The following is a 21262-nucleotide window of genomic DNA, read 5'->3' as shown; positions in this document are numbered from 1 at the left end:
GTAAGTGGTTGTCTTTTGTCTCTCCCCTGGGTCTTGGCACCATGAATGAGGGGGATATTGCTGCCCTTTACCCTGGCCACATCACATTTAGAGTACTTTGTTCAGTTCTGCGTGATGCTTTGTTAAATATTGCTAAGTTCTGGGAATAAAAGTGTAAAATTTGCAGCCCTACTCAAAGCATATATATTCAAAGAGGCCACATTTTAGGAGAAATGGTGTTGAATGAGGATGATCAGGAGAGGGAAACCAGCCAGGATGGGGGGAAAAAGACCGGAATCCAGGCCATAAGGGTGGTTTGAAGGAACAAGGGATATTTAGCCTGGAGAAGAACAAACTTAGAGGGATGTGTTGTCTCTTCATAGATGTGAAGGGCTGTGAAGGAAGGGGTTAGACTAACTTTGTTTGGCCCTAGAGGGCAGCAGTGGGCAGAATTACAGGGAGGTACTTCTGTGTGCCAGCAAAATCCATCCATCAGGTAGAAATGGAACTACTGGCTAGCTGAGGTATTTTCTGCCTCTGGGATCAGGGCTTGTGGTGTGGAGAGGAAGAGGGGTAGAGGATGTTAGCAGAAAATAGCTACTTCCTGCCTAAGAATGAGACAAGTTGACTGCCTTGGGTGTGCAGCAGGGTACAGTGGAAAGACCATTTACTGGTTCTGGAGTCTGAGGACCTGGGTTCAGATTCCAGAGGAATTAATTGGCAGCCTTATTGCATTACTAAGCTTCAATTATTAGGAAGTTCATTTTTGCATTGATTGGTTTGGAACAGTCCCCATGCACCAAGTACAAAATTGGCAGTAAGTCCCCTCTGGTCTATCACAATGAGCAATGGCCCAGTCCTGAGGAAGCATCTACCCCCCTCCCCGCTTTCCCAACCTTAGGTGTATCTCAAGTGCCAGAGACTTCAGGCTGGCTTCAGCTGCCATTTAACCTTGGGAGGGAAATTGCAAACCAAAGGGAAGTCCCTAAGCAAGGCTAACTGGTGGCAGGACCGCTGCCCCACTGACCACTTCCTAGGGCCGGTATGGGAGCCCAGGCCCTTGGCCTGCCTCTGCCCCACCCCTGTCCCAAATGGCCTGGTAGGACCAGCTTCACTCTTGCCTCCCTATGTAACCATGGGCAGGCCCTTTCCAATCCCGTGTCCTCGTTTGTGCAGTCCTAGCTCTGTACATACTCTGCGTGGATGTCTGGCCCGAAGCAGGGAGAGCTGCCCATTGTGCAGCCCCTGGCCCAGCCACCACTCAGCCCGCCCTGTACAGAACAAAGTGAGTTCCAAGTGCTTCTGGTCCCGGGAAATCAGGAACTGCCTTGGGGCCTGTGAGAGATAAGGAAGTGCAGAGGGCTGCAGTCCAGTTGCAGGCTCAGAAGGAAGTTTCCCAGAAGACCACTGGCTTGTTGAGCAACAGCTGATGTGACTGGTTTGGCCCCCCTCCATTGGCTCACACTCCCCGTGCAGGAGGAGGTCATGCTTGAGTGATGCTCTTTTTAAGGTATATAAGGAGCCAGCCTTTTTTCCTGCCCTCACCCCCCAAGTTGGAATAAACTACAAGGGGCTTCTTTCTCCTCTCTGGTCTCTTCATTACCTCCTGAGAACACAACCTAAGGCTGGCCCTTAGTTAAAGTTAGTAAAGTTAGCGTCTGCTTACACCGCCCCACGCCTTATCGCCTGGGCCCAGCCGCCATCCAGCTGCTTTATCTCAGTTGTCGAACCCCAGCGAGGTAACTGATTCGGAGCTCAGCAGTCCCAGGGCCCAAGATGGGGCAGCACGTCTGGCGCTGTCCCTGCACCAGGCCGCTGACAGCGCCTGCCAATAGCGGGGCGGCTCCGGCTGCGCATGCGCACAAAGCAGCGAGGGAAGTTCGAATGGCCGCGATGGAACCATGGACTGCGGACAGGACCGAAGACAGCGCAGTTGACCCCGGCTCTGCCCAGCCCGGGAGAGGCACGAGCGCGGCCGCCCGGGGGCTGGGGCTGGCGCGGAGGCTTCGAGAGGCGCTGCACTACGGGCAGGCGCGGTGAGGGGCCGGCCCGGTGCATCCCCTCCTGCGCCGCCAGGGCTGGGGGTCTTAGACCCGCCCGAAGGAGGGAAGGGCTTGGGAGCTCGGGGCTCTGTTCCCCGCGAGGCCGGTGCTTGGTCGGGGAGCCCGGGGCTCTGCAGGGGGTGCCAGGGCCTCTGGATCCCGACCCAGGCTCGGCCAGCCCGGGTCGGGCCCCAGGCTCCGGTCTAAGGGTTCTCTGCTCGCTGCAGGCAGGTGGAATCGCTGCTGAGGCTCGGGGCTGACCCCAACCTGGTGCTGCCGGACGGCGTGGCCGCCGTCCACCTGGCGGCGGGGAGCGAGCGGGACAGCGGCCTGCGGTGCCTGGCTCTGCTGCTGCAGTACGGAGCGGACCCCAATGCCCGGTACTGCACCAGGACCCAGCGTTCCCCAGGCACCTCCCCCGACATCCAACTAGTCCGTCCCCGGAGTGGTCCTGGGACCAACCCCTTATGGGGGGACTAGGAAACCCCTGGCCCAAGTTCCCCTTCCCGCCAGATCAGCTCCCATCTGCGCGGTTCTCTATAGGTGGGGCCCTGGGAGAACGAAACAGACCGGCAACCGCGGAGTCTGACAACCTTCTAGGACCCTCCCACCAATCTGAAGGTGGGGGCGTGGCCCTTACTGTCACCTCGGTCTAAGGCCGCAGCTTGTGATCCCAGGCTCTGATTGGTCCCTGTCTCTAGGTCTGAGGATGCCCTGACCCCTGTGCATGTAGCTGCATCCTGGGGCTGTTACAAGTGCCTGGAACTTCTTCTGAGGGAAGGAGGTGACCCTGAACTTCAGGACCAGGTGCCCAGGGGGTGTGGAGGGCTGGCGTTGGGACTTAGGGTTTCTTTAGTGGGTGGGGAAAGGCAGGGTCCTCTAGCATGGGACGGTGGCACCAGATCCCACTGGGCAGGGAGGGCTAGGCTCTTTCTCAAGGCTTTGCTGCTCTTAGGATGGGACTCGAGCGCTGGACCTCGCCCTGGAGCAGGGAAATGAGGAGTGTATTGAGATCCTAAGGAAGCATGCGCCCCCCTACCCAACCCTTTGCCGAGGGGAGGATCAAGGCAACGGCTTCTCAGCCCTGAATGGAGATGACCTTGACACCAGCATCTGGGGATTTTCAGACGTGACATTTAGCCCCAGGCCTCTGGGCAGCATAGTAAGAGCCCATCTGGATGGGAGTGAGGTGGAGAGTGAAGCTTTGGAGGCTGGGCACACCCTCCCAAGCCAGACTCTCTCAGCTCATCCTCGGCCCTCACATGGGAAAGGACTTGGAGCGGATAAACCCTCTGAACCTGACTTCGGCTTCCCTGCACGCTTCTTTCTCCAACCCACTTCCCCACTCTCCCCAGCATCTAGGTTGGGCTCTGCGCCCCACTTGGTGCTGGACGACATCTCCCTGGACCACTGCTGTCACTTTCACTCAGGCCCAGACTGTTCCTGTGGAGATCAAGATGAGACAGCCCCCAGCTGTCTCCCTGCTGATACAGGCACCTCGTCTAGTGATTCCTTCCTCACTGCAGTGGAAACCTTTGGCCCTGATACCCAGCCTCCCAGTGCTCTCCCCACCAGCCCCATTACCCCAGATGCCACTGGGGCTGTACCATCTCAGCCCAGGAAGGGTGGGAGTGGGTCCCAGCCAGGCAGCATGACAGGGACCAGCGCAACCCAAATAGCTCCCTTGGACATGTGTTTCCCAGATAGCAGGACTCCCCAGAAATCAGGACCCCTCAGGAAGGATCTGGCTTATGCAGCCCTGAGGGCTGAGCTCAGGGCCATGATACTGAATGCTGGGCACTCCCAGACCACTCTAGATGATTCTGGCATGTTAGCAGCCGCTATGGACCCTGTGATTCATCTGAATGCTCAGCTGAGGGGACTGGTTCTGGGTCCCCCCCTAGAGCCCCAAGATTTTGTTCACACTAGGACACCCTGCAAGCCCCAGGGCATGTTCTCCCACAATGGTGAGGGCAATAGCTCTTCCCTTTCTGACAAGAATGTGGAGCAAGGCCCATCCCTGAAGAGGCTGCCTGGAAAGTGTGGCCCAGACTCCATGAACAATGAGAGTCCCAGGGAAGGAAAGTACTTAACCCTAGACAGTTCTGAACAGGCTGGAGCAATCCCCTTCACCACCCAGACCAGCAGCTTGGTAGCTTTCACAGAAGATGTCCCATTTAATGACTTCCTGACTGATGACAAGACTTCCCAGAGTAGTGAGGATGGGGCTAGCATGTGGCTGACAGAGGATGGTGAAGATGAAGAGGACCATATCCCCCAAAACCTCAAGGCTAGCCCCTGCTGGAATTGCATCAGGAAGTCTCCAGAGCCACCTAGGGGAAGTCCAATACTGAATCCTCCACTGCACCCCCTGCAGCCTTCTGGGCCAAAGCCCACAGGACCTCTGCATGCTGATCCCAAGGCTGGGCCCAGCTTCCTTGACCAGCATCTTTTGCATGCCGAGGACACAGTCACGAATGGGCAATGTAGCTGTCATCCATCCACACCCTTCCCACCACGAGACCCTTCCACCCTGTCCAACCAGGAGCTGTTGCAGCATCTTCAGGCCCCTGGGGAGAGCCCAGGTCCTGTCACTCCCTTCACCAGACAATACTACCTGAAGCAACTGAAGGAGGGGAGCCCTAGGGGGCCAACTGGTGAGTTCTCACTGAGAGGTGATGGGTTTCACTGGGGCTTCTGGGTGGAGAGAAATCCTATGTCCAGGAAACAGTCTTGGGAAGTCTTCCCAATTATCCTGGAATCTTCAAAAAACTCCCAGCTTGACTGTCCTGACTCTGCCAATGATTCACTGTGTTACTGGGCAAGTCTCTTCTGTGGTCTTCTTTCCCTCATGAAGGGATTGGTCTAGATAAACACTGTCTCCCCTCTCCAGTGAGCTCCCCAATGAAACCACACTCTGACCCCATTTCCTCTCCTGCTCTGCACGTGGTCCAGCCGCAGTGGGGTACAGCCCAGAGCTGACCCTAGCCCTGAAGACAGGCTGTGTCCCTAATGCCCAGGATGATGAGGATGTCCTGGCCCAGCAGTTTGACCAGCCAGATCCAACCCAGAGGTGGCGTGAGGGGATTGTTAAGTCAAGTTTCACCTACCTGCTGCTGGACCCCAGGTATGTAAACCACCAGCAGGGGGCAGGTGAGTATCTTGGTGTATAGAGGAAAGAGCCTTGGATGAACAGTCACTTGGGTTCAAGTCCTGGCTCCTTCTGTGGAACTTGGGAAAATCTTTTGCCTTCCCTGGATCTTGGTTTCCTCAATTGTAAAATAAAGGGATAGGTTTAATAGCTAGGTGGTTCAGTGGACAGCTCTCTGGACTGGAGTCAGGAAGACTGAAGTTCAAATCCAGCCTCAGACACTTAACAGTTGTGTGACCCTGGGCAAGTCACTTCACCTCTGTTTGCTTTAATCCCCTGGAGAAGGAAATGGCAAACCACCCCAGTGTCTTTGCCAAGAAAACCCATGTACTGTCTTGGCATGCTATGGTCTCTACCATTTTAAGTTCTAAAGTCCCTCCCAACCCTGAAAGTCTATGTTCTAAGGGCAGTGATATTCTATGTTCTAAGCTCCCTCCCAGCTATGACATTCTGTGTTCTAAGGGTGCTCCCAGCTCTGACATTCTATGTTCTGAGGGCTCTCCAAACCCTAAAAATCTGTGTTCTGAGGGCCCTCCCAGCTCTGGCACCCTGTAGTCTATATTCTATCGATCCTTCTGGCTTCGGCATTCACACAGAAGGGCTCTCAAAGGCTATCTAGTCCAATTCATACCTAATAAAATACACGCACAGGATAAGTGTTCATTAAACAAAGGAGGGAAAAGGAAATGAAGAAAGCTTTGTTATTTACAAATGGACATGGGAAAACTGACTGGTTCCTTATAAGAGAGTTCTGTGGAGGTGAGAGAGTCATTAATAAGTAGCAAGGATGTGACAAAGACCATCAGCAAATAAGATATCTTTTTTTTTTTTGTAAAAGATAAATGGATAAGCCACAGGGTGGGAAATGAGTTAGACCTACATGCTGCACCATAAAACTCAGTCAATTCCAGCTTTATGTTAGACTTAAATATAAGAAAGAACTGTAAAAAAAGATGGAAGGAAATGGAATAATGTATTTATCTTAATTGTAGAAGGAAAAGGATTTCTCCCCTTAAATAAGAGGAATCATTAGGGACAAGATAGATGTCTTGATATAAAATGTTAACATTCTATACAACAAAAAGAAATGTTATCAAAATGAAAGGAAAATAGATTGGGGAAAAGTTTGTGGCAAAAATTAATCTGAGATAAAAATTCAACATCTAAAATACATAAGAACTGTTAAAAACATAGAAAGGTGGTGCCTACTCCTTAATGGATAAATGGTTATTGATCAGGGCCATGGTGGCATGGGAGTGAAAGGACACTGATCAGAGGATGATGAATTGGGTACCAATAGGCAGTTTAGGAAAAATGTGGGATAGACTGGCATCATGAGTATCATCTATGCTATGGGGACATTTGTTTTTACCCCAGGGTGACCCAGAACCTGCCCTCCCGATGCCACATCTTGAGCCCAGCTGAATGCTTCCAGACCTTTACTCACGCCATCTTCTACGTGGGTAAGGGCACTAGGACTCGGCCATATTCTCACCTTTCTGAGGCCCTGCGCCATCAATGGAACAAGCAAAAGCAGGTGCTGGGACTGCAAGAGGGCAAGTGAAGAGGTTTGGAGTGGGACTGAATTGATGGGTCTGCAACCTAGTTTCTCTCCCCACAGACTTGCCCCAAGATACAGCGCATCCTGGATATTTGGGCAAGTGGCCATGGCGTGGTCTCCCTGCACTGCTTCCAGAACGTCATTGCGGTAGAAGCCTATACCCGGGAGGCATGCCTGGTGGATGCCCTTGGTGTGTGCCAGTCAGGGCAGCATATGGGAAAGACCCTGCTCCAGGGGAAAGACCCCTTCCCTGGGGAAGGCCCCAGACCATTGGGGTGGATTAAGTTCCTTCTGTATAGATGTGGGTCTTTGTATCTCCCCAGGGATGCACGTACTCTCCAATCAGAAGAAAGGACACTACTATGGCGTGGTAGCAAGCTGGCCACCTCATCGGCGCAGACGGATGGGTGTGCACCTGTTGCATCGGGCTTTGGGCATCTTCTTGGCAGAGGGAGAGAGGCAGCTTCGGCCCCCGGACATTCAAGTTGGTACCTGAGTGGCAGCATCAACCTCTGGATGCTGAAACTGGGCCATGAATGGCTCCATCTCTCTCCAGAGACATATACAAGCAAGGCCTGAGAGACCATCAGATATACAGATCAGACACTGAGCAGCCCTCAGAAAAGAAGGCTGGGCTCTGAGTGTCCCTCCAGTCACTCAAGTGGATCTAGTCTCTCCCAGATGTTCAGGCCTGAGGAACCCCTATTCACTCCAGACATTCACCAACCACAGAAGACAGTATTGACAGCCTCCAATGATATGGGTTCTGAGTTACAACTCCAACTATTGGGAGCCCCCCCAACCTAGGCTTTGCTAGGGGCTCAGCCTACAATAGGTGGTCGGCTCTGATGAATTCAGAGGCCCTCATTTCTGTGTTTTATGCCTCCAACTGCAGCTGGGAGCAGTCAGCAATGTCCCCGGCCAGCTGTCCTCTGTCTCTTTCTCTATGGGAATGTCACCCCTGTACTTCAGTGGGGCCTCAGGATCTCTCCCAGGGGGATGGGAGCCTAGCTACTACCATCTTCCCTTCCAATTCCTGGCTCTGGGGATACAGGTTCCAGTACATCCAGATGTCAGTGCTGTTAGTGGCCAAAGGGTTTTCAACAAGGCTTCGAGACATGGATGATGGAGATATTAGCCATAGAATCCTAGCATACCAGCGATGGGAGGAACCCTACAGATCAACCTCTCCACCCACTTCATTTTATAGGTGAGAAAACGGAGGCCCAAAAAGGGGAAGGGACTCACCCAATGCCATGCAGCTTGCAAATAAAATAGCAGTGCCATGACTCAGATCCAGAGAACCTGACCTGCAAGTTCAGACTGTAAGCCCACATGAGGACCTTTTCGTCCCTATTTACAGAAGCTGGTATGATTTCTTCCCCCTCAATTTTATCTGTTAAGGACCTGAATCACAGAGAGTTCCAGTGATTTGCCCAAGGCCACACAGCAAGTCCCAGGTCTGGAGCTTGAAGCATGCCTCGTTATTCTTTCCAAACCTGGCCCCTAGTGAATAAGCAGACCAACAGATGTCTATTCTGACTTGTGATAGAAGGGTTAGGGACGAGGGGAGATTGTCCCCTACAGGATCCCACACAGAAGGGGATGAAGGGTCTTCTTTGATGTTCTATCAAATCCCTGCGGCATCTACATAAGCTAAAACTTCTACCAGGGGTCTTACCCTGTGGTCTGTGAACCTTTTTTGGGGGTGGGGGGAGCGATCAGGGTTAAGTGACTTGCCTAGGGTCACACAGCTACTAAGTGACTGAGGCAGAATTTGAACTCAGGTCTTCCTGACTCCAGGGTCGGGGCTCTATCCATTGTACCATCTATCTGCCCCAGTCTATGAACCTTTTAAAAAAAAATTTAATATTTTGATAATTATTTCAATCTAATGGGTTTCCTCTGTAATTCCATCTCTTTTATTTTATGCATGTGAAGCCCTGTTTCTGAGGAGGGGCCTTGCCAGAAGCAGGATCCGGGGTTTGGGTGCTTAGTTTCCATGCTAGGAGCCCAGCTCACAACACACATGGCCCATAGATGACGCTGATTGTCACATTTATTGGGCTACAGCTTGTGGTCTACACAATCCACATCTGTCTCCCCCACCCCACCACCCATTTCCATCCCTGCCCCCACAGACTTTAGTCCCCTCTCTCAAGCTGAAAAGGCCTTTCCAGCTGGGAGGGGCCCCATCAGGTATCCCTGGTCAAATGGGGGTAGGGGATGGGTAGAGGGGGAGAGAGGGAGGAAGGATCCTTCCCCAGGAGCAGCAGTGCTGATAATGGAAAGGACTCTCACCTTCTAGAAATCAGTCCTCAGCAAAGAGAGACACACAAGACAGATGCCCAGTGGGGAGACAAAGGAGGAGACCTTAATACTGAGCACTGGAATAGGGGGTGAGGGATGGGGGGTTTGCAACACGGAAGGAAGGCAAGTTTCTGTACAAGGTCCTTAAATATAGAGAGGGTGATTTCCAGCTCCCTAGAAATATGGGGACGGTACAGCTAGTCCTGCTGGGGTTAGCCGGGGGCCACAGCTGCGCAGGGGAAGGATCCCTCCCCCTGCTATTTTGGCCAGCCAGGGTGGGTGTTAAACCCTCCCAGAAAGCCAGACCTGGCCTGTCTCCCTCCCAGGAGGGTAGGGGTTTATCCCTAATTTTCTGCAGGCGGTCTGCCTTGGGCACCCCTCTCCCCAAATAGCGCCTACAGGTATGCAAAGGAGACAAGCAAGAAAGGGGGATGGGGTTGGGGGGAGGCTTAAGCCCCCTCCTTCAGTGGCCAGTCTGGCCCTGCTGGACAACTCCGAATGCCACTGGGCAGCCCCCCATGGGCGCCTCGATCCCTGGGTGGGGAGGGGCCCCCTCAGTGTGGCTTTCCTCTCCCCCTCCATTAGCCGGAGGGAGGGCAACCATGGCCCTCCCTGAGGCCTGAGGGAAGGCGCCTTCTCCTGCAGCTCCCAGCCTCTTGAAAAGCGCCCCATCGGTCTGTCTGTCCGTCCATCCATCCACTTTATTTCTTCTCGGTGGCACTGGCATCAGGATGGTCAGGTGGCCCCAGGACCTCTGGCTCCCACAGAAGGAATTCATGGAGCAGGGTGTTGACTGTCTCTGGACACTCTAGCATCACCATGTGGCTACCCTCATCAATGAGCTTCAGGAAAGCTAAAAGGAGGATCTGAAGGAGGCAAGGCCAGAAGTCATTTCATCCAGCCCCCTGCCTCAGGGTAGGCCTCTCAAATTGACCATTTCCTGAGGGGAGCCAGACTCCCTCAAAGCCTAATCACTACCCAGCCCCTCTGAGATGGGCACTGAGGGGAAATCTGCAACTTAACCTTCACACTGAACAAGTTCTTCCTTCCGACTCCCGGAATGTCTGATTAGAGATCCTTTTCTCTTATTCATTCCTGCGTCCTTTTACCCATATCAGCTAAAGATCCAGGATTCTATTTCCCCCTCCCTGGGCTCTGTCCCCTCCTCCCTGGGCTCTGTCCCCTCCTCCCTGGGCTCTGTCCCCCCCTCCCTGGGCTCTGTCCCCTCCTCTCAGGGTTTTGCTGCCTTCCAGAATTCTCACCATGAGATCCAGCCCCCCAGCCCTAAGTCTGATATTTCCTGGGGCCTCTGTAGCTTGCTCCATTGGTGGTTCTGAGATAGAAAGGGCAGTGCCAGCACCCCTGTCCTTCCCTGTACCTCTGCCATACGCTGGTCCTCTTCTACAGGCACGAATTTGTCGTGCATGCCATGCACCAGCAAGACAGGTACAGTGAGCTCAGCATGGTAGACCTCATCACCTTCTGGCCAGTATTGTCCACTCATCATGGCCCGAAGCACAAAGGAGGAAACGTTGAAGGCATTGCCTTCCTTCAGCAGCTGTTTCTCCTTGGCTCCCTGGCGGGCAAAGCCAGCCCTATGGGTACAAAAGTTTAGGGGGTGAAAATAATTTTGGAGTCTGGGCCTGAACCACTTCTTGGACATCATGCCAGCCCTGAAGCCAGGATACATCCCTTTCAGGGCCACCCCATGGGCATCATGCCAGCCAGCCCTGAAGTCAAGGACACATTTCTTCCAAGACCACCCCATGGGCATCATGTCAACCTTGAAGTCAGGAGCACATCCCTCAAAGGCCACTCCATGGGCATCATGCCAGCCCTGAGGCCAGGATACATCATTTTCAGGGCCACCCCATGGGCATTATGTCAGCCATGAAGTCAGTGGAACATGCCCCCAAAGGCCACCCTGTGGGCATCATGCCAGCCCTGAAGTCAGGAGCCCACCCCCCACTCTATGGGCAACATGCTAGTCCTGAAATCAAGGACACATTACCCCCCAAAGGCCATCCCATGGGTATTATGCCAATATCAGAATCAGAAGCCCCCTCCAAGAGATTGTGGGCCCCAGGTCTCACTTGAGGAAGCTCCAGGCCAGGCAAGGTGAGAGGCATCGGAGAACACAGGTGGGCATATTGAAGATGGAGCAAAGGCTTGGCTCCAGGGCTGTGGGTCCACCACCATTGATCATGATCACTTTATGAACCAATTCTGGATACTCGTGGGCCAGGAATGTGCAAAAGGAAACCCTGTAGCATCGGGGAGAGGTGGGCTACTTAGCAAGACTAAGGAAGAGGCTGGGTCCCTGTGACTCCTATAAAGAACCCTCCTTATATATGACCTAACTCCTCAGATTAGAGTTAAATCAATCAACAAGCATTTAAGGACTAAGCACAAAATGTTAGTCAGTCAATAATCATTAATTAAGTGTGCTAAGTACTGGGAATGCAAAGAAATTTTAAAAAATAGTCCCTGCCCTTAAGGGGCAGTGGAAATTGGGGGATAGGGGATAGGATGGGCTAACTCAGGGCTAGGCTTCAGAGGTGTCACAGGCTGAGGTCTAAGGACAACTGACTCCTTCCTGATCCCCTATCCCAGGAATTCTCAGCCTGCCCCTTCTCACTGCCCTCTCCCCCTTTTCCTAGAAGAGTCAGTTTGACCCGTTTTATTTTAAGTTAAGTGACTTGAGGCCCAGAGAGGCAACTTTTCCATGACTGCATGACAACTTGGTGACTGAAGGTCTCCTCCATCCCTCTCTCTGTGACACTGCCCTCCCCACCAGCTGCCACCCCTTCACCTCACCCATATGAATGCCCAATGAGCACATTTCGCCTCTTGGCATAGCGTTTGAAGATGGCCCGCATGTCCTCAGCGAGAGCATAGAAAGTGTATGCAGCAGCTACTTGTGGGGCAGAGCTGGCCCCGTGTCCTGCCAGGTCTGGAGCCACCACCTCATAGCCCAGGCCAACAAAGAAGTCCAGTTGCTCCTTCCAAATGGCCAGGGAGCCACCCACGCCATGTATGAAGAAGAGGACCACATCAGCCTGGGCACCCTTACAACTGGTGACCCGCTTCTCACAGTCGATATTGATGGTGCGCTTGGGACGCCGTGCCCTCCGCCGCCGCCCAGCAGGCCCCGAGCCTGGGCGGGCCCCTTCTGCCGATGGGCCATTTGTCAATGAGGAAGAAGGTTCGGGCATCTCCAGCTCCAAGGTGGAGGGGGGCTCACCAATACCATTGCACCCTTGCAGGAGGTCAGCTCGGAGCACATCCCCAAGGTTCTCCACCACCAGTTGCCCATTGCGGTAGACAGTGATACGCCGCTTACAGTGAACTAAGCCACCCTGCTCCCCTTCTGGCTGCTGCGGTGCTGGCGGCTGGTCTCCCACAGGTGGGGGGCACACATGCTTCACCCGAAGAATTCTCCCGGGCTTTACCTCCACAAAAGCGTAGCCATCACTGGACTCAACACTTTCCAGAGGACCCACGGCATTGGCTGTTGAGCCCAGGAGGCAGCACATGATGCCATCGGCCACACCTGTCAGCATGGTGTGTCCTGGTGGAAGAGAAGACTTGAGGTGAGGACCCAATTGTGCACCACACAAGATACAAACCATGGGGTCTTCCACTGAGACGCCTAGACTGACACATAATGTCAGAATGGCAAATAGCATAGGCTGTTAGCAATGGAAGATGTCTTAGATATAGGACCTAGATCTGGGAAGAACCTCAGAAATCATGGGGTCCCATTGTCTTATTTTCTGGATCAGGAAACCGAGTACTAGGGAAGGAAAGTGCCCTGTCCAAGGTCCTACAGTAAGACAGTGGCAAAGATAGGGCTAGAAGCTAGGGCTCCTGATTCCCAAGCTAGCACTCTTTCTGACTTGCCACTGGTCTTGGCGGTCCCTTCAGGCTCTGACATTCCTCATTCTATGTTCTAAGGGCCCTCCCAGCTCTGACATGCCGTGGTCCATGTTCTAAGGGCCTTGTCAGAGCTCTGGCATTTTATGATTCTTATTTATGATTATGATTCTACTATATCTTTAAGTTGCTTAGAACCTGATGAACACTCTAGATTAACCCTCGGTATAGCTGGAGAAATGATGCTTACCTGCTGGATGTTCATAACCTCTCACCCCGGCCCTACACCCTGTAGTTTCTCCCTTTTCTCTCCAGTCTTTTGGAACATGAGCAGGAAAGAATTCAATCCCTTTCACACACACACACACACACACACACACACACACACACACACACACCACTGCCCACTAGCACCTTGTTTTATTCTCTCTTTTGTTAGGGAAGTCCTTACCTAAGTTTCAACTTGTGTTACTTAAAAAAATCTTGTTTTTACAGTGCCTATTTCTACCACCACCCCCGGCATCCCTACCCTTTCCAGTTCCCAGAGAACCATTCTTTTTGGGGGGCGAGGGGGGAAGGAAAGGCATTTGGGGTTAAGTGATTTGCCCAAGATCACACAGCTAGTAAGTGTCAAGTGTCTGAATCCGCATTTGAATTTAGGTCCTCCTGACTCCAGGACTGGTGCTCTATTCACTGCACCACCTAGCTGTCCCAGAACCATTCTTTATAACAAAAAGTTGTGTGTGTGTGTGTGTGTGTGTGTGTGTGTATGTGTGTGTGTGTGTGTAACTGACTAATTTGTTTCTAAGCCCAGAGTTTCTGAGTCCCTCGGGGGAAGGGGAGGGAGGCAGGCAAAGAGTTCCAGCCAGGTCAAAGGTGATAGGTATGAATGGTCCCTTAGTTAAGACTCAGTATCTTAGTGGAGGCCTTGGAAGGAATGTCCAGGCCAGGGATCAAGGATGGAGTCCAAGCCTGTAGGAAGTACTTTTCATACCAGCCTCCAGGGGATGCTTTCTCAATTCTATGGGGGAGTGAGTGTAGGAGCTCAGCTGTTCAAGAAAAACAACTGAATAGCCTGATTTAAAAAGTAAAGAAATCTCTGGTTTGAGAGGAAATGCCAGAAGTCACTTTGCTCACTTTTGAGTCCTCACCTCAAAAACAGTATCCTGCCAGGAAAATGGTGGCAGACTCCACTTCATTCTTCAGTCATCCTTACCCACAGTTAAAATATCAGGAAAATTCTTGCAAATGTCTAACCTCACTACTTGTTCTCACTTCAGTGGAGATGAATGGTTGGGTAGTGGAACCCCAGCTTCACATTCGAGGATTGGATTGGGGGATGGGTAGAGCTTAAGGCAAGGTCCCCTCCTCCCAGAGGTTGAAGGAAGAAAGCCTGATCTCAAAGGTTTAGAGGGGCTAGCTAGGGTCAGAGCTCTGGGGACCTCTGAGGGTGAGAGGAATGGAATCCTAGACTCACAAAACGTTCAGGACTGGAAAGGAGAGACTTCAGACGTGGGAAGAATGGGGGTGAGGATTTCTCTTTGATGGGAAGATGATTTGATTTGGGAACAGATGGGGTACAGTAAAAGGGCATGCATCAAGAAGACTAAGAATAACACTAGACAACACAGTTGTCCATTTGTTCATTCTTTCATTCCTTCGTTCAACAAATATTAAGTGATTGCTGTATGCAGAGCAGACTTGGAACTGGAGTCAGAAGTCCTGGGTTCAAACCCTAGTTCTATTACTATTTGATCTTGAAGTCATTTAAGGTATCTGGGCCTCAGTTTCCTCTTCTGTAAAATGAGGGGGTTGGGCTAGATGATCTCCTAGCTCTAAACTTAAAATTAAGGTACTCTGATTCTAGGTTCGAGAGGAGATACAAGACTTACATGAGACAGAGGCCCTGTCCCTATGGGACTCACAGTCTAGTATATAGTTAGAGTATAAAATTATATTACAGTATATTACACAAGTGTTTTGTTTTGTTTGGATCAGACCTGTAATTTCATTGGTGGGACAAACTCCTCTATCCATAGAGACCTGCTCCTTGGAAAGTTAGAGTGAGACAGGGGATGGGGAAGGAGGACCCAGTGGGATGAGATCACTTGCCGAGGGTCACATTGCCCAGTATATGTCAGAAGTGAGACTTGAATCCTGGTCAGTTCTTTAATCTGCTACATTAAGCTGCCTCTTGAGGACATTGGAGAGCGGCAAAGCCCAGGGCTCTCTAACATCCAAGAGGAAGGTCATGAACAACCAGGCAGATTTGGAAAGGCTTCCTGGAAAAGATGACATTTGACTGAGTTGGCTTATGAAGAATAAGTAGAGGATTCAATAGGGCAGAGAAGGGAAGAAAGAGGCCATTCCAGGCCTGGGCAACTGAAAGAAATTGAGTGAGTAAAGGCTCAAAGGCAGAAGAGCACAGGTGAGCTTTGAGGGCCAGAGCTATCCAATCTGTCTGGAGGATGGCTTGAGTGGGTAATCTGATACTGAAAAACTCAAGGCAGTACTAGATTTCTGAGGACTTTGATGTCAGCTATATGACAGGAGGAGGTGTTAATTTAGAGGAAGGAGACAGGTGTGGGGGAGAGAGAGACAGGATATGGAAGGGATGTGTATATGGGAGGTAGGTACTTCGAGGAGGAAACACTTAAGGATGCAGGCTCAAGAGGTAAAACACTGTGATGTAAGGGTATGTGGAGTCTGGGGCGTGGGGGTGGTGGAACATGCTGCTTAGAAGAAAAGGGACTGGAGGACAGGGAGCCTGGAGGGATGTGGAGAGAGAAGGACATGGGATAGGTAGGCGACAAGGGGACATAAGCAGAGGATAGAGGATAAAGACACAGGGTAAGGGATAGAAGGAGAGGCAGGGAAGACAAGTGCTGGGGACAGGGGAACATTAAGGAGGGGAAACCCACGTTTGAGACAGGGAAGGCCTAGGGAACAGGATGGGGGAGGATAGTGGGAGGACCTGGGCCTTGCATCCCCCAGAGGCCTCCTCTCCTGCCTCTCCCCTCAGTCCCAGTCCCCCCACCCATTGGTAACCACGGTAACAAGGCTGTGGCCCTGCCTGTCTGTTACATAACAGACATCCTTGGGCCTTGGGGAACATCACCCAGTCCCAGGGGAAGGTCACCCTGTTTATAAAGTGGGGGTGCAGCTTAGTTTCCTAGTGCCAGGTCACTTTATCTCGGCCTGTCCTCCCTAAAGCCTAATTGGAGTGGAGGAGAACCTCTTTCAGAGCTGCTTCAGCCTCGGTGTCAGAGCCTGGGCACACTGGGGGGAGGGAGCCGAAAAAGACAATCGAGAGCAACGACATTCTTGCTTCTCTCCTTAATGCGGAGGGAGATGCAGCTGAGGCCGAGGCTAAGGCCGAGACAGGGGCGGGAGGGGTTTCTGGGCTGCGTCCTCTCCCGCCTGCCTGGGCCTTGGCCCCCATCCTGGACCTGCAGTGGCCGCACAAATAGGGGGTGGGGCGGAGAGGAGGAGGAGGTACGGCGAGGTTAGGAGGCAAATGACAGGGGCATCAAGTCACAGATTCGTACCCTCCCCTCCCCAGCCCTGCGGCTCTTGTTTCCTCCCCCCCCCCGCGATTTCCCGGGACCCCATCCTTGATTCCATGGGCCCCTATCTCTGCCTCCTAGTCCCGGGCTTGGTCGCGGGAGGTTTTATCTTCACCCCTCCCCCTAATCAATCACTCCCCCCAGTCAATCGCTCCCCCATCCCCCATCCCTTTCTCTGGTCCCAGGGGGCTTCCTCCAAGATTCTCTACTTAACTGCCTTACCCCCCCACCCCCACGCATTCCTGCCCCCAGGGGGTCCCTAATTCATTCTGCCACAGCCTCTTTGGAACCCCTTTACCCCCTACTGGAGCCCCCAAGCCCCCTAATCCCCTCGCCCCGCCCCCCAGCCCAAAACCCTCTCCTGCGCTCCTTCCCGTACCAAACCCCCAAACCCCTGCTTCCCATTCCTACTTGCTAGTCCTTCGGGCTCACCTCATCGGTGGCCCCCGCGGGCCGGAGCTGCAGGCTGCGGGGGACCCAGGAGTCCGGGCACCGACAGCGACATGCAGTCGCTAGCCTCTACATGGTGGCAGGCGCCCGTCGGGGCAGGGCATATAGGGTTGTGTTCTGGCTTCTCCCCGTCCCGCTGCCCGGCTGGGGTCGCGGGGGCGCGGGGGGCTCGGGGCTGGCAGCGCTCAACCCGCTCGCATCCCGTAGCCATAGAGAGCTCCTAGGCCCTTTAAATCCCTCCCAGGTGGGAGGAATGGGGGGGGAGAAAGAGAAGAGCTTGGGGATGGGCAGGCTACCGAGCCAATCCACAGCCCTGGCAGCCCTGGCCTAGATAGGAGCCAATCAGAAGCGTCGTGAAGGGAAAGGAGGCGGGCACAGGGCAATTTCCCCCCATTTCTTCCCCCACCCCAGTCTCTGCCCTCCAAGGTGCGCTGAGCTGGGCTGGGGCTTGGGGGAGAGGGGGTCGCCAGGAGGTCACCAAATCTCACAGATGGAAGGGACTTTACTCATTCATTTGTCCATACCTTGAAAGCAATCCCCTTCTACCATATCCCTGGCAAGGGATCACCTGGTCTTCACTTGAATAACTCCCTGCTTGGGGAGCACACTACCTACTAACGTAGACCCATTCTCTTTTGGGTAGCTCTGATTGTTACATCAAGCTTAAATCTGCCTCCTCGCCGCTTGCACCCACTCCCCCTAGCGATCCTCTGACAAGCAGACAAGTCCAATCATTTTTTCCACTAGAAAGCCTTTCAAATACTTAAAGTCAGCTGTCATTCTGTCTCTCTCCATCATCCTGCCCTCCAAACTCCTCCAGGAACCTTCCTCGAGGGCTCTAGCCAAGAGTAATCGACCCTTTTCTTCTAGAAGATCGATGGATTTAGCGTCGCAGTATGTGAATTGGTATACTGGCTCTGCCAAATGACCTTGGGCAAGTCAATCCTTCTGAGCATCCTTTCCCTCATCTGTAAAACCCGAGCTGGATTAAATGATCTCTTCTCAGAGGAGTCTCACACCACCACGTCTGTTTCATTCAATTCAATCCAGCAAACCTTTACTAATTGAAGTCAACACATTGATCTCGTGCTAGGCACAGGGAAAAGACACAAAGACAAAAATGAAACAGTATCTGCCCTCAAGGAAATTACCTCGTCCTGGTGGGATACAGCTAGAGACGTGCTGTAAATTCTTTTAACAAACTGCTCTTCTAGGGGGAAAAAAAATGACCCGACATTTTAAAGTTGAATTCATATTATTAACACTTTCTCCACCACTTTCTTAAGCGCAGACAACCAAAAAAATAAAATAAATAAACCAACCCCTGATTTCGTAGCTTTTGCCTGTTCCCAAGGTGTAAATGCTCACTCTGAAAATTGAACAATGGGCTCTCCAGCCTGTTCAGCTCTCAAGCCTGTTCAGCTTCAGCATACCCCTGGATACAGTCAGATTTCATACAAGTACACAAGTAAATTAATAAAAAGTAAGTTGATTTTTTTTTTTTTACATTGCTATCACTTCCTTTCCAATGAATCCCCATTCTTCTCACTCCCCTGGTAATAAACAAATCGACACATTAGCAAGTCATGACTCATTTGAAACCTGTGGATACCTTTTAGTTGAGAGGCCTGTTTCATCATCAGTCCCCTGGAGTCACCATTGGTCACTGTGTTGATCAAAGTTCTGAAGTATGTTGGTGGTGGCTTTTTTTTTTAATACTTTTTTGCTTGCCTTTTGTTTTCATGTAATCTACACTTGCTAGCTGTAATGCTATGGATTTCATTTCCCATTATGCCCTTCCCCCACCCCTTCCCAGAGAGCCACTCCATGTTACAAAGAACAAAAAGCAGAAAACAGGTCAGCAAAACTGAACAACACATAAAAAATGTGACATTCTTTCTTTCTGGAAAGTCCAGATTTTGGCTATACTGTTTCTGGGAGTTTTCACTTGGGGAATTTCTTTCATGAGACGATCAGTGGATTCTTTTATTTCCATCTCGCCCTTTGATTCTAAGAGATCTAGACAGCTTTTGTATAACTTAAAATTTTGATGTCCAGGTTATTATTTAGGTCATAGCTTTCAGGTAGTCCAGTGATTCTTAAATTATCTTTCATCAATGTTTTCCAGGTCAGTTGTTTTTACTATAAGGTACTGTATATTTTCTTCCATTTTTTTTTTTTAGTCTTTTCACTTTATTTCTTGTTTCATAGTTATCTTCTATTTGATCCATTCTAACTTCCAGGGGGTTTGTTGCTTGCAAAAGGTTTTGTAGTTCTTGCTCCAGGCCCTTCTCAACTCTTTCTTCCATAACTCTCACTTCTTTTCCAATTTTTTTCCTCTAGCACTTTCATTTCATTTGTAAAATCATTTTTAACTTTTACTTTTTTTCAAACTCTTGCTTTATATCTTTCAGGAATTCTGGTTAAACTTGTGTTCAAACTATTTTTTTCAGGCTTATCTTTTCTGCTTATGTTTTCAGCATAGCTGTCACCATAATAACTTTTTATAGCAGGGAGTCTTTTTTGTTTGCTCATTCTTCCAGCCCACTTCTTGATTTCAAACTTTATGTTAGAGTCAGTCTAGGCTGATATGTATTCTAGGTTCCTGCTACTGCTTTCTTGGGGGTATTGAGTGATCAGGGACAGCTTCGTCTGGGACCTATAAGCTTTCTGTGCACCCCAAATGGTTTGACTAAGTACGAGTAAGAATTTTGCAATTCCTGACCTTGGTTTGGGTCTAAGCTTCATACTTGTGGGCTTGCCCCTAGTTGGAGTTTCCATAAACTGCGGCTGGACTGTTGGAAAGTTTTACTAACCCAGATGGTGTCAGTGACAGAACTGCAGGCTCTACTTTAATCTGGGATTCCTTCCCTGGTTATTCCACTGTAAACTTCAGACTGGGCTAGAACTTGGAACTGAGACCCTGCTGAGGTCAGAATAACACAGCTGCTGCTTGCTTCCTATCAAACTGTGAGCTCCTTGAGAGCAAGAACTATTTGTTTTCTACCTCTCTCTGTATCCTCAGAGCTTAACATAGTTCCTGGCACATAGTAGGTACTTAATATAGTTGACTTAATGACTTGGTTCTTACCAGGAACATAGCCTCAGGCCCTGGATCCTAACCTAGCCCTGGAACATCTCCCCAAGGCACAAATCCCCTCCTCGCTCTGGCTTCTATCTGTGACACAGAATTGGGTATAGAACCACAGAGGACTCAGCTGGCATCTGTTCTGTATCCTGCACAAGGTCAGGCAACTTTGTGCTGGGTTTGGAACATCCCCTTGCCCTGGTGCACAACCTCCTCTTGCACTGTAATATTCTGTAAGCCCATTTCTGTCTAGATTCCATCTTCAGTGGCCTTTCTTGCAGACCTTTCTGTCTGTCTTCCAATGCTGCCCTGGCTGGGAAAAACGACTCACTGTGATTCTTTCTTGGATTTCTGGATCAGAATTCTGTCTTGTGAATTTTCTGTTCTATTTGGAGGTGAGGGGGGGGTGGGGCAGAACTCAGTTGTACTTCTTACTACTACTCCACCTTCTTGACTGTGTCTAATATAGTTTTCTCATTGGAGGCTGGGGCAAATTTTAGGAATTTTACTGGAGGAAACATGTGTTTGCTGAATGGATTATTTCCTGTTCAGATGGACTATTTTAGCTGGAAGCTCAGAAGCATTCAGTTTCAATTAGTTTTTTTAATTGTTTTTTTTTCCTCTTACATCGTCTTATTGTAGTGTTGGTTTCCATAAGGTAACTTCAAGATGTAGAGAATACTAATAAATTGTGGGGGTAAGGAAAGGCCCCATGTAGGAGGTAACATGTGAGCTGCACTATGAAGGTAGTTAGGGATTCCTTTAGGCAGAGGAGAGGAGGAAGGGCATTATGCTTGTGAGGGACCTCTTATATAAAGGTGCTAAGGAAGGTAGAATGCTTTGTATGGGGACTACCTGGCAGGTCTGTTGGACTGAAATGGAGAGTCTATGGATGGGAGTTTGATGAAGCAAGTCAGAAAGCATACATGGGAGCCATGTTGTGGAAGGCTTTAAATGCTAGGTAGAGGAATTTCTTTCCCTTGAATTTAGCACCTCATTACCATTTGACTGTTGAACATGTACAAAACATCTCAAAATCAACATGTATAAAACCACACTCATTTTATTTCCCCTTCTACCCAAGCCTAAGAGGCAGTTAGGTTGTACAGTAGAAAGAACTCTTAGATCTGGAGTCAAGAAAAGACCTGAGTTCAAATCCAGTCTCAGACACTTACTAGCTGTGTGATCCTGGACAAGTCACTTAACCCTGTTTGTTTCACTTTTGCTATCTGTAAAAAA

The 21262-nt window shown here is 50.8% G+C and overlaps 2 protein-coding genes across 4 annotated transcripts; one reads left to right on the top strand and one right to left on the bottom strand.

The window, feature by feature from the left end:
* The first annotated feature begins 129 nt into the window (after positions 1-129).
* ANKLE1 (ankyrin repeat and LEM domain containing 1) lies at positions 130-8645 on the top strand. Of its 3 annotated transcripts, none has more exons than XM_069102062.1 (8): positions 130-2015; positions 2249-2401; positions 2723-2828; positions 2977-4678; positions 4977-5148; positions 6550-6635; positions 6794-6923; positions 7057-8645. In XM_069102062.1, the coding sequence occupies exons 1-8, from the start codon at positions 1756-1758 to the stop codon at positions 7310-7312; spliced, it is 2865 nt and encodes a 954-aa protein (XP_068958163.1). In that variant the 5' UTR covers positions 130-1755; the 3' UTR covers positions 7313-8645. The 3 variants fall into 3 exon arrangements, with proteins under 3 accessions (XP_068958163.1, XP_068958164.1, XP_068958162.1); XM_069102063.1 differs by having other exon boundaries at positions 6550-6709; positions 7057-7328; XM_069102061.1 differs by having other exon boundaries at positions 6550-6709; positions 6794-8645.
* A 129-nt stretch (positions 8646-8774) lies between these two features.
* On the bottom strand, positions 8775-17182 carry ABHD8 (abhydrolase domain containing 8). Its single transcript, XM_069102073.1, has 5 exons — positions 16918-17182; positions 11861-12614; positions 11137-11307; positions 10422-10638; positions 8775-9909 (listed from the first exon to the last, which is right to left on the bottom strand). Exons 2-5 carry the CDS (start codon positions 12604-12606, stop codon positions 9745-9747), a joined length of 1299 nt encoding a protein of 432 aa, XP_068958174.1. The 5' UTR covers positions 12607-12614; positions 16918-17182; the 3' UTR covers positions 8775-9744.
* Between the last annotated feature and the right edge of the window lie 4080 nt (positions 17183-21262).

This window comes from Petaurus breviceps, unplaced genomic scaffold, assembly GCF_028583685.1.
Source record: "Petaurus breviceps papuanus isolate PSGF00001 unplaced genomic scaffold, PetGlider_PUasm1.0 523, whole genome shotgun sequence".
Classification (NCBI taxonomy): domain Eukaryota; kingdom Metazoa; phylum Chordata; class Mammalia; order Diprotodontia; family Petauridae; genus Petaurus; species Petaurus breviceps.
The sequence above is the reverse complement of the archived record's forward strand: the minus strand, read 5'-3'. Positions and strand labels throughout refer to the sequence as shown.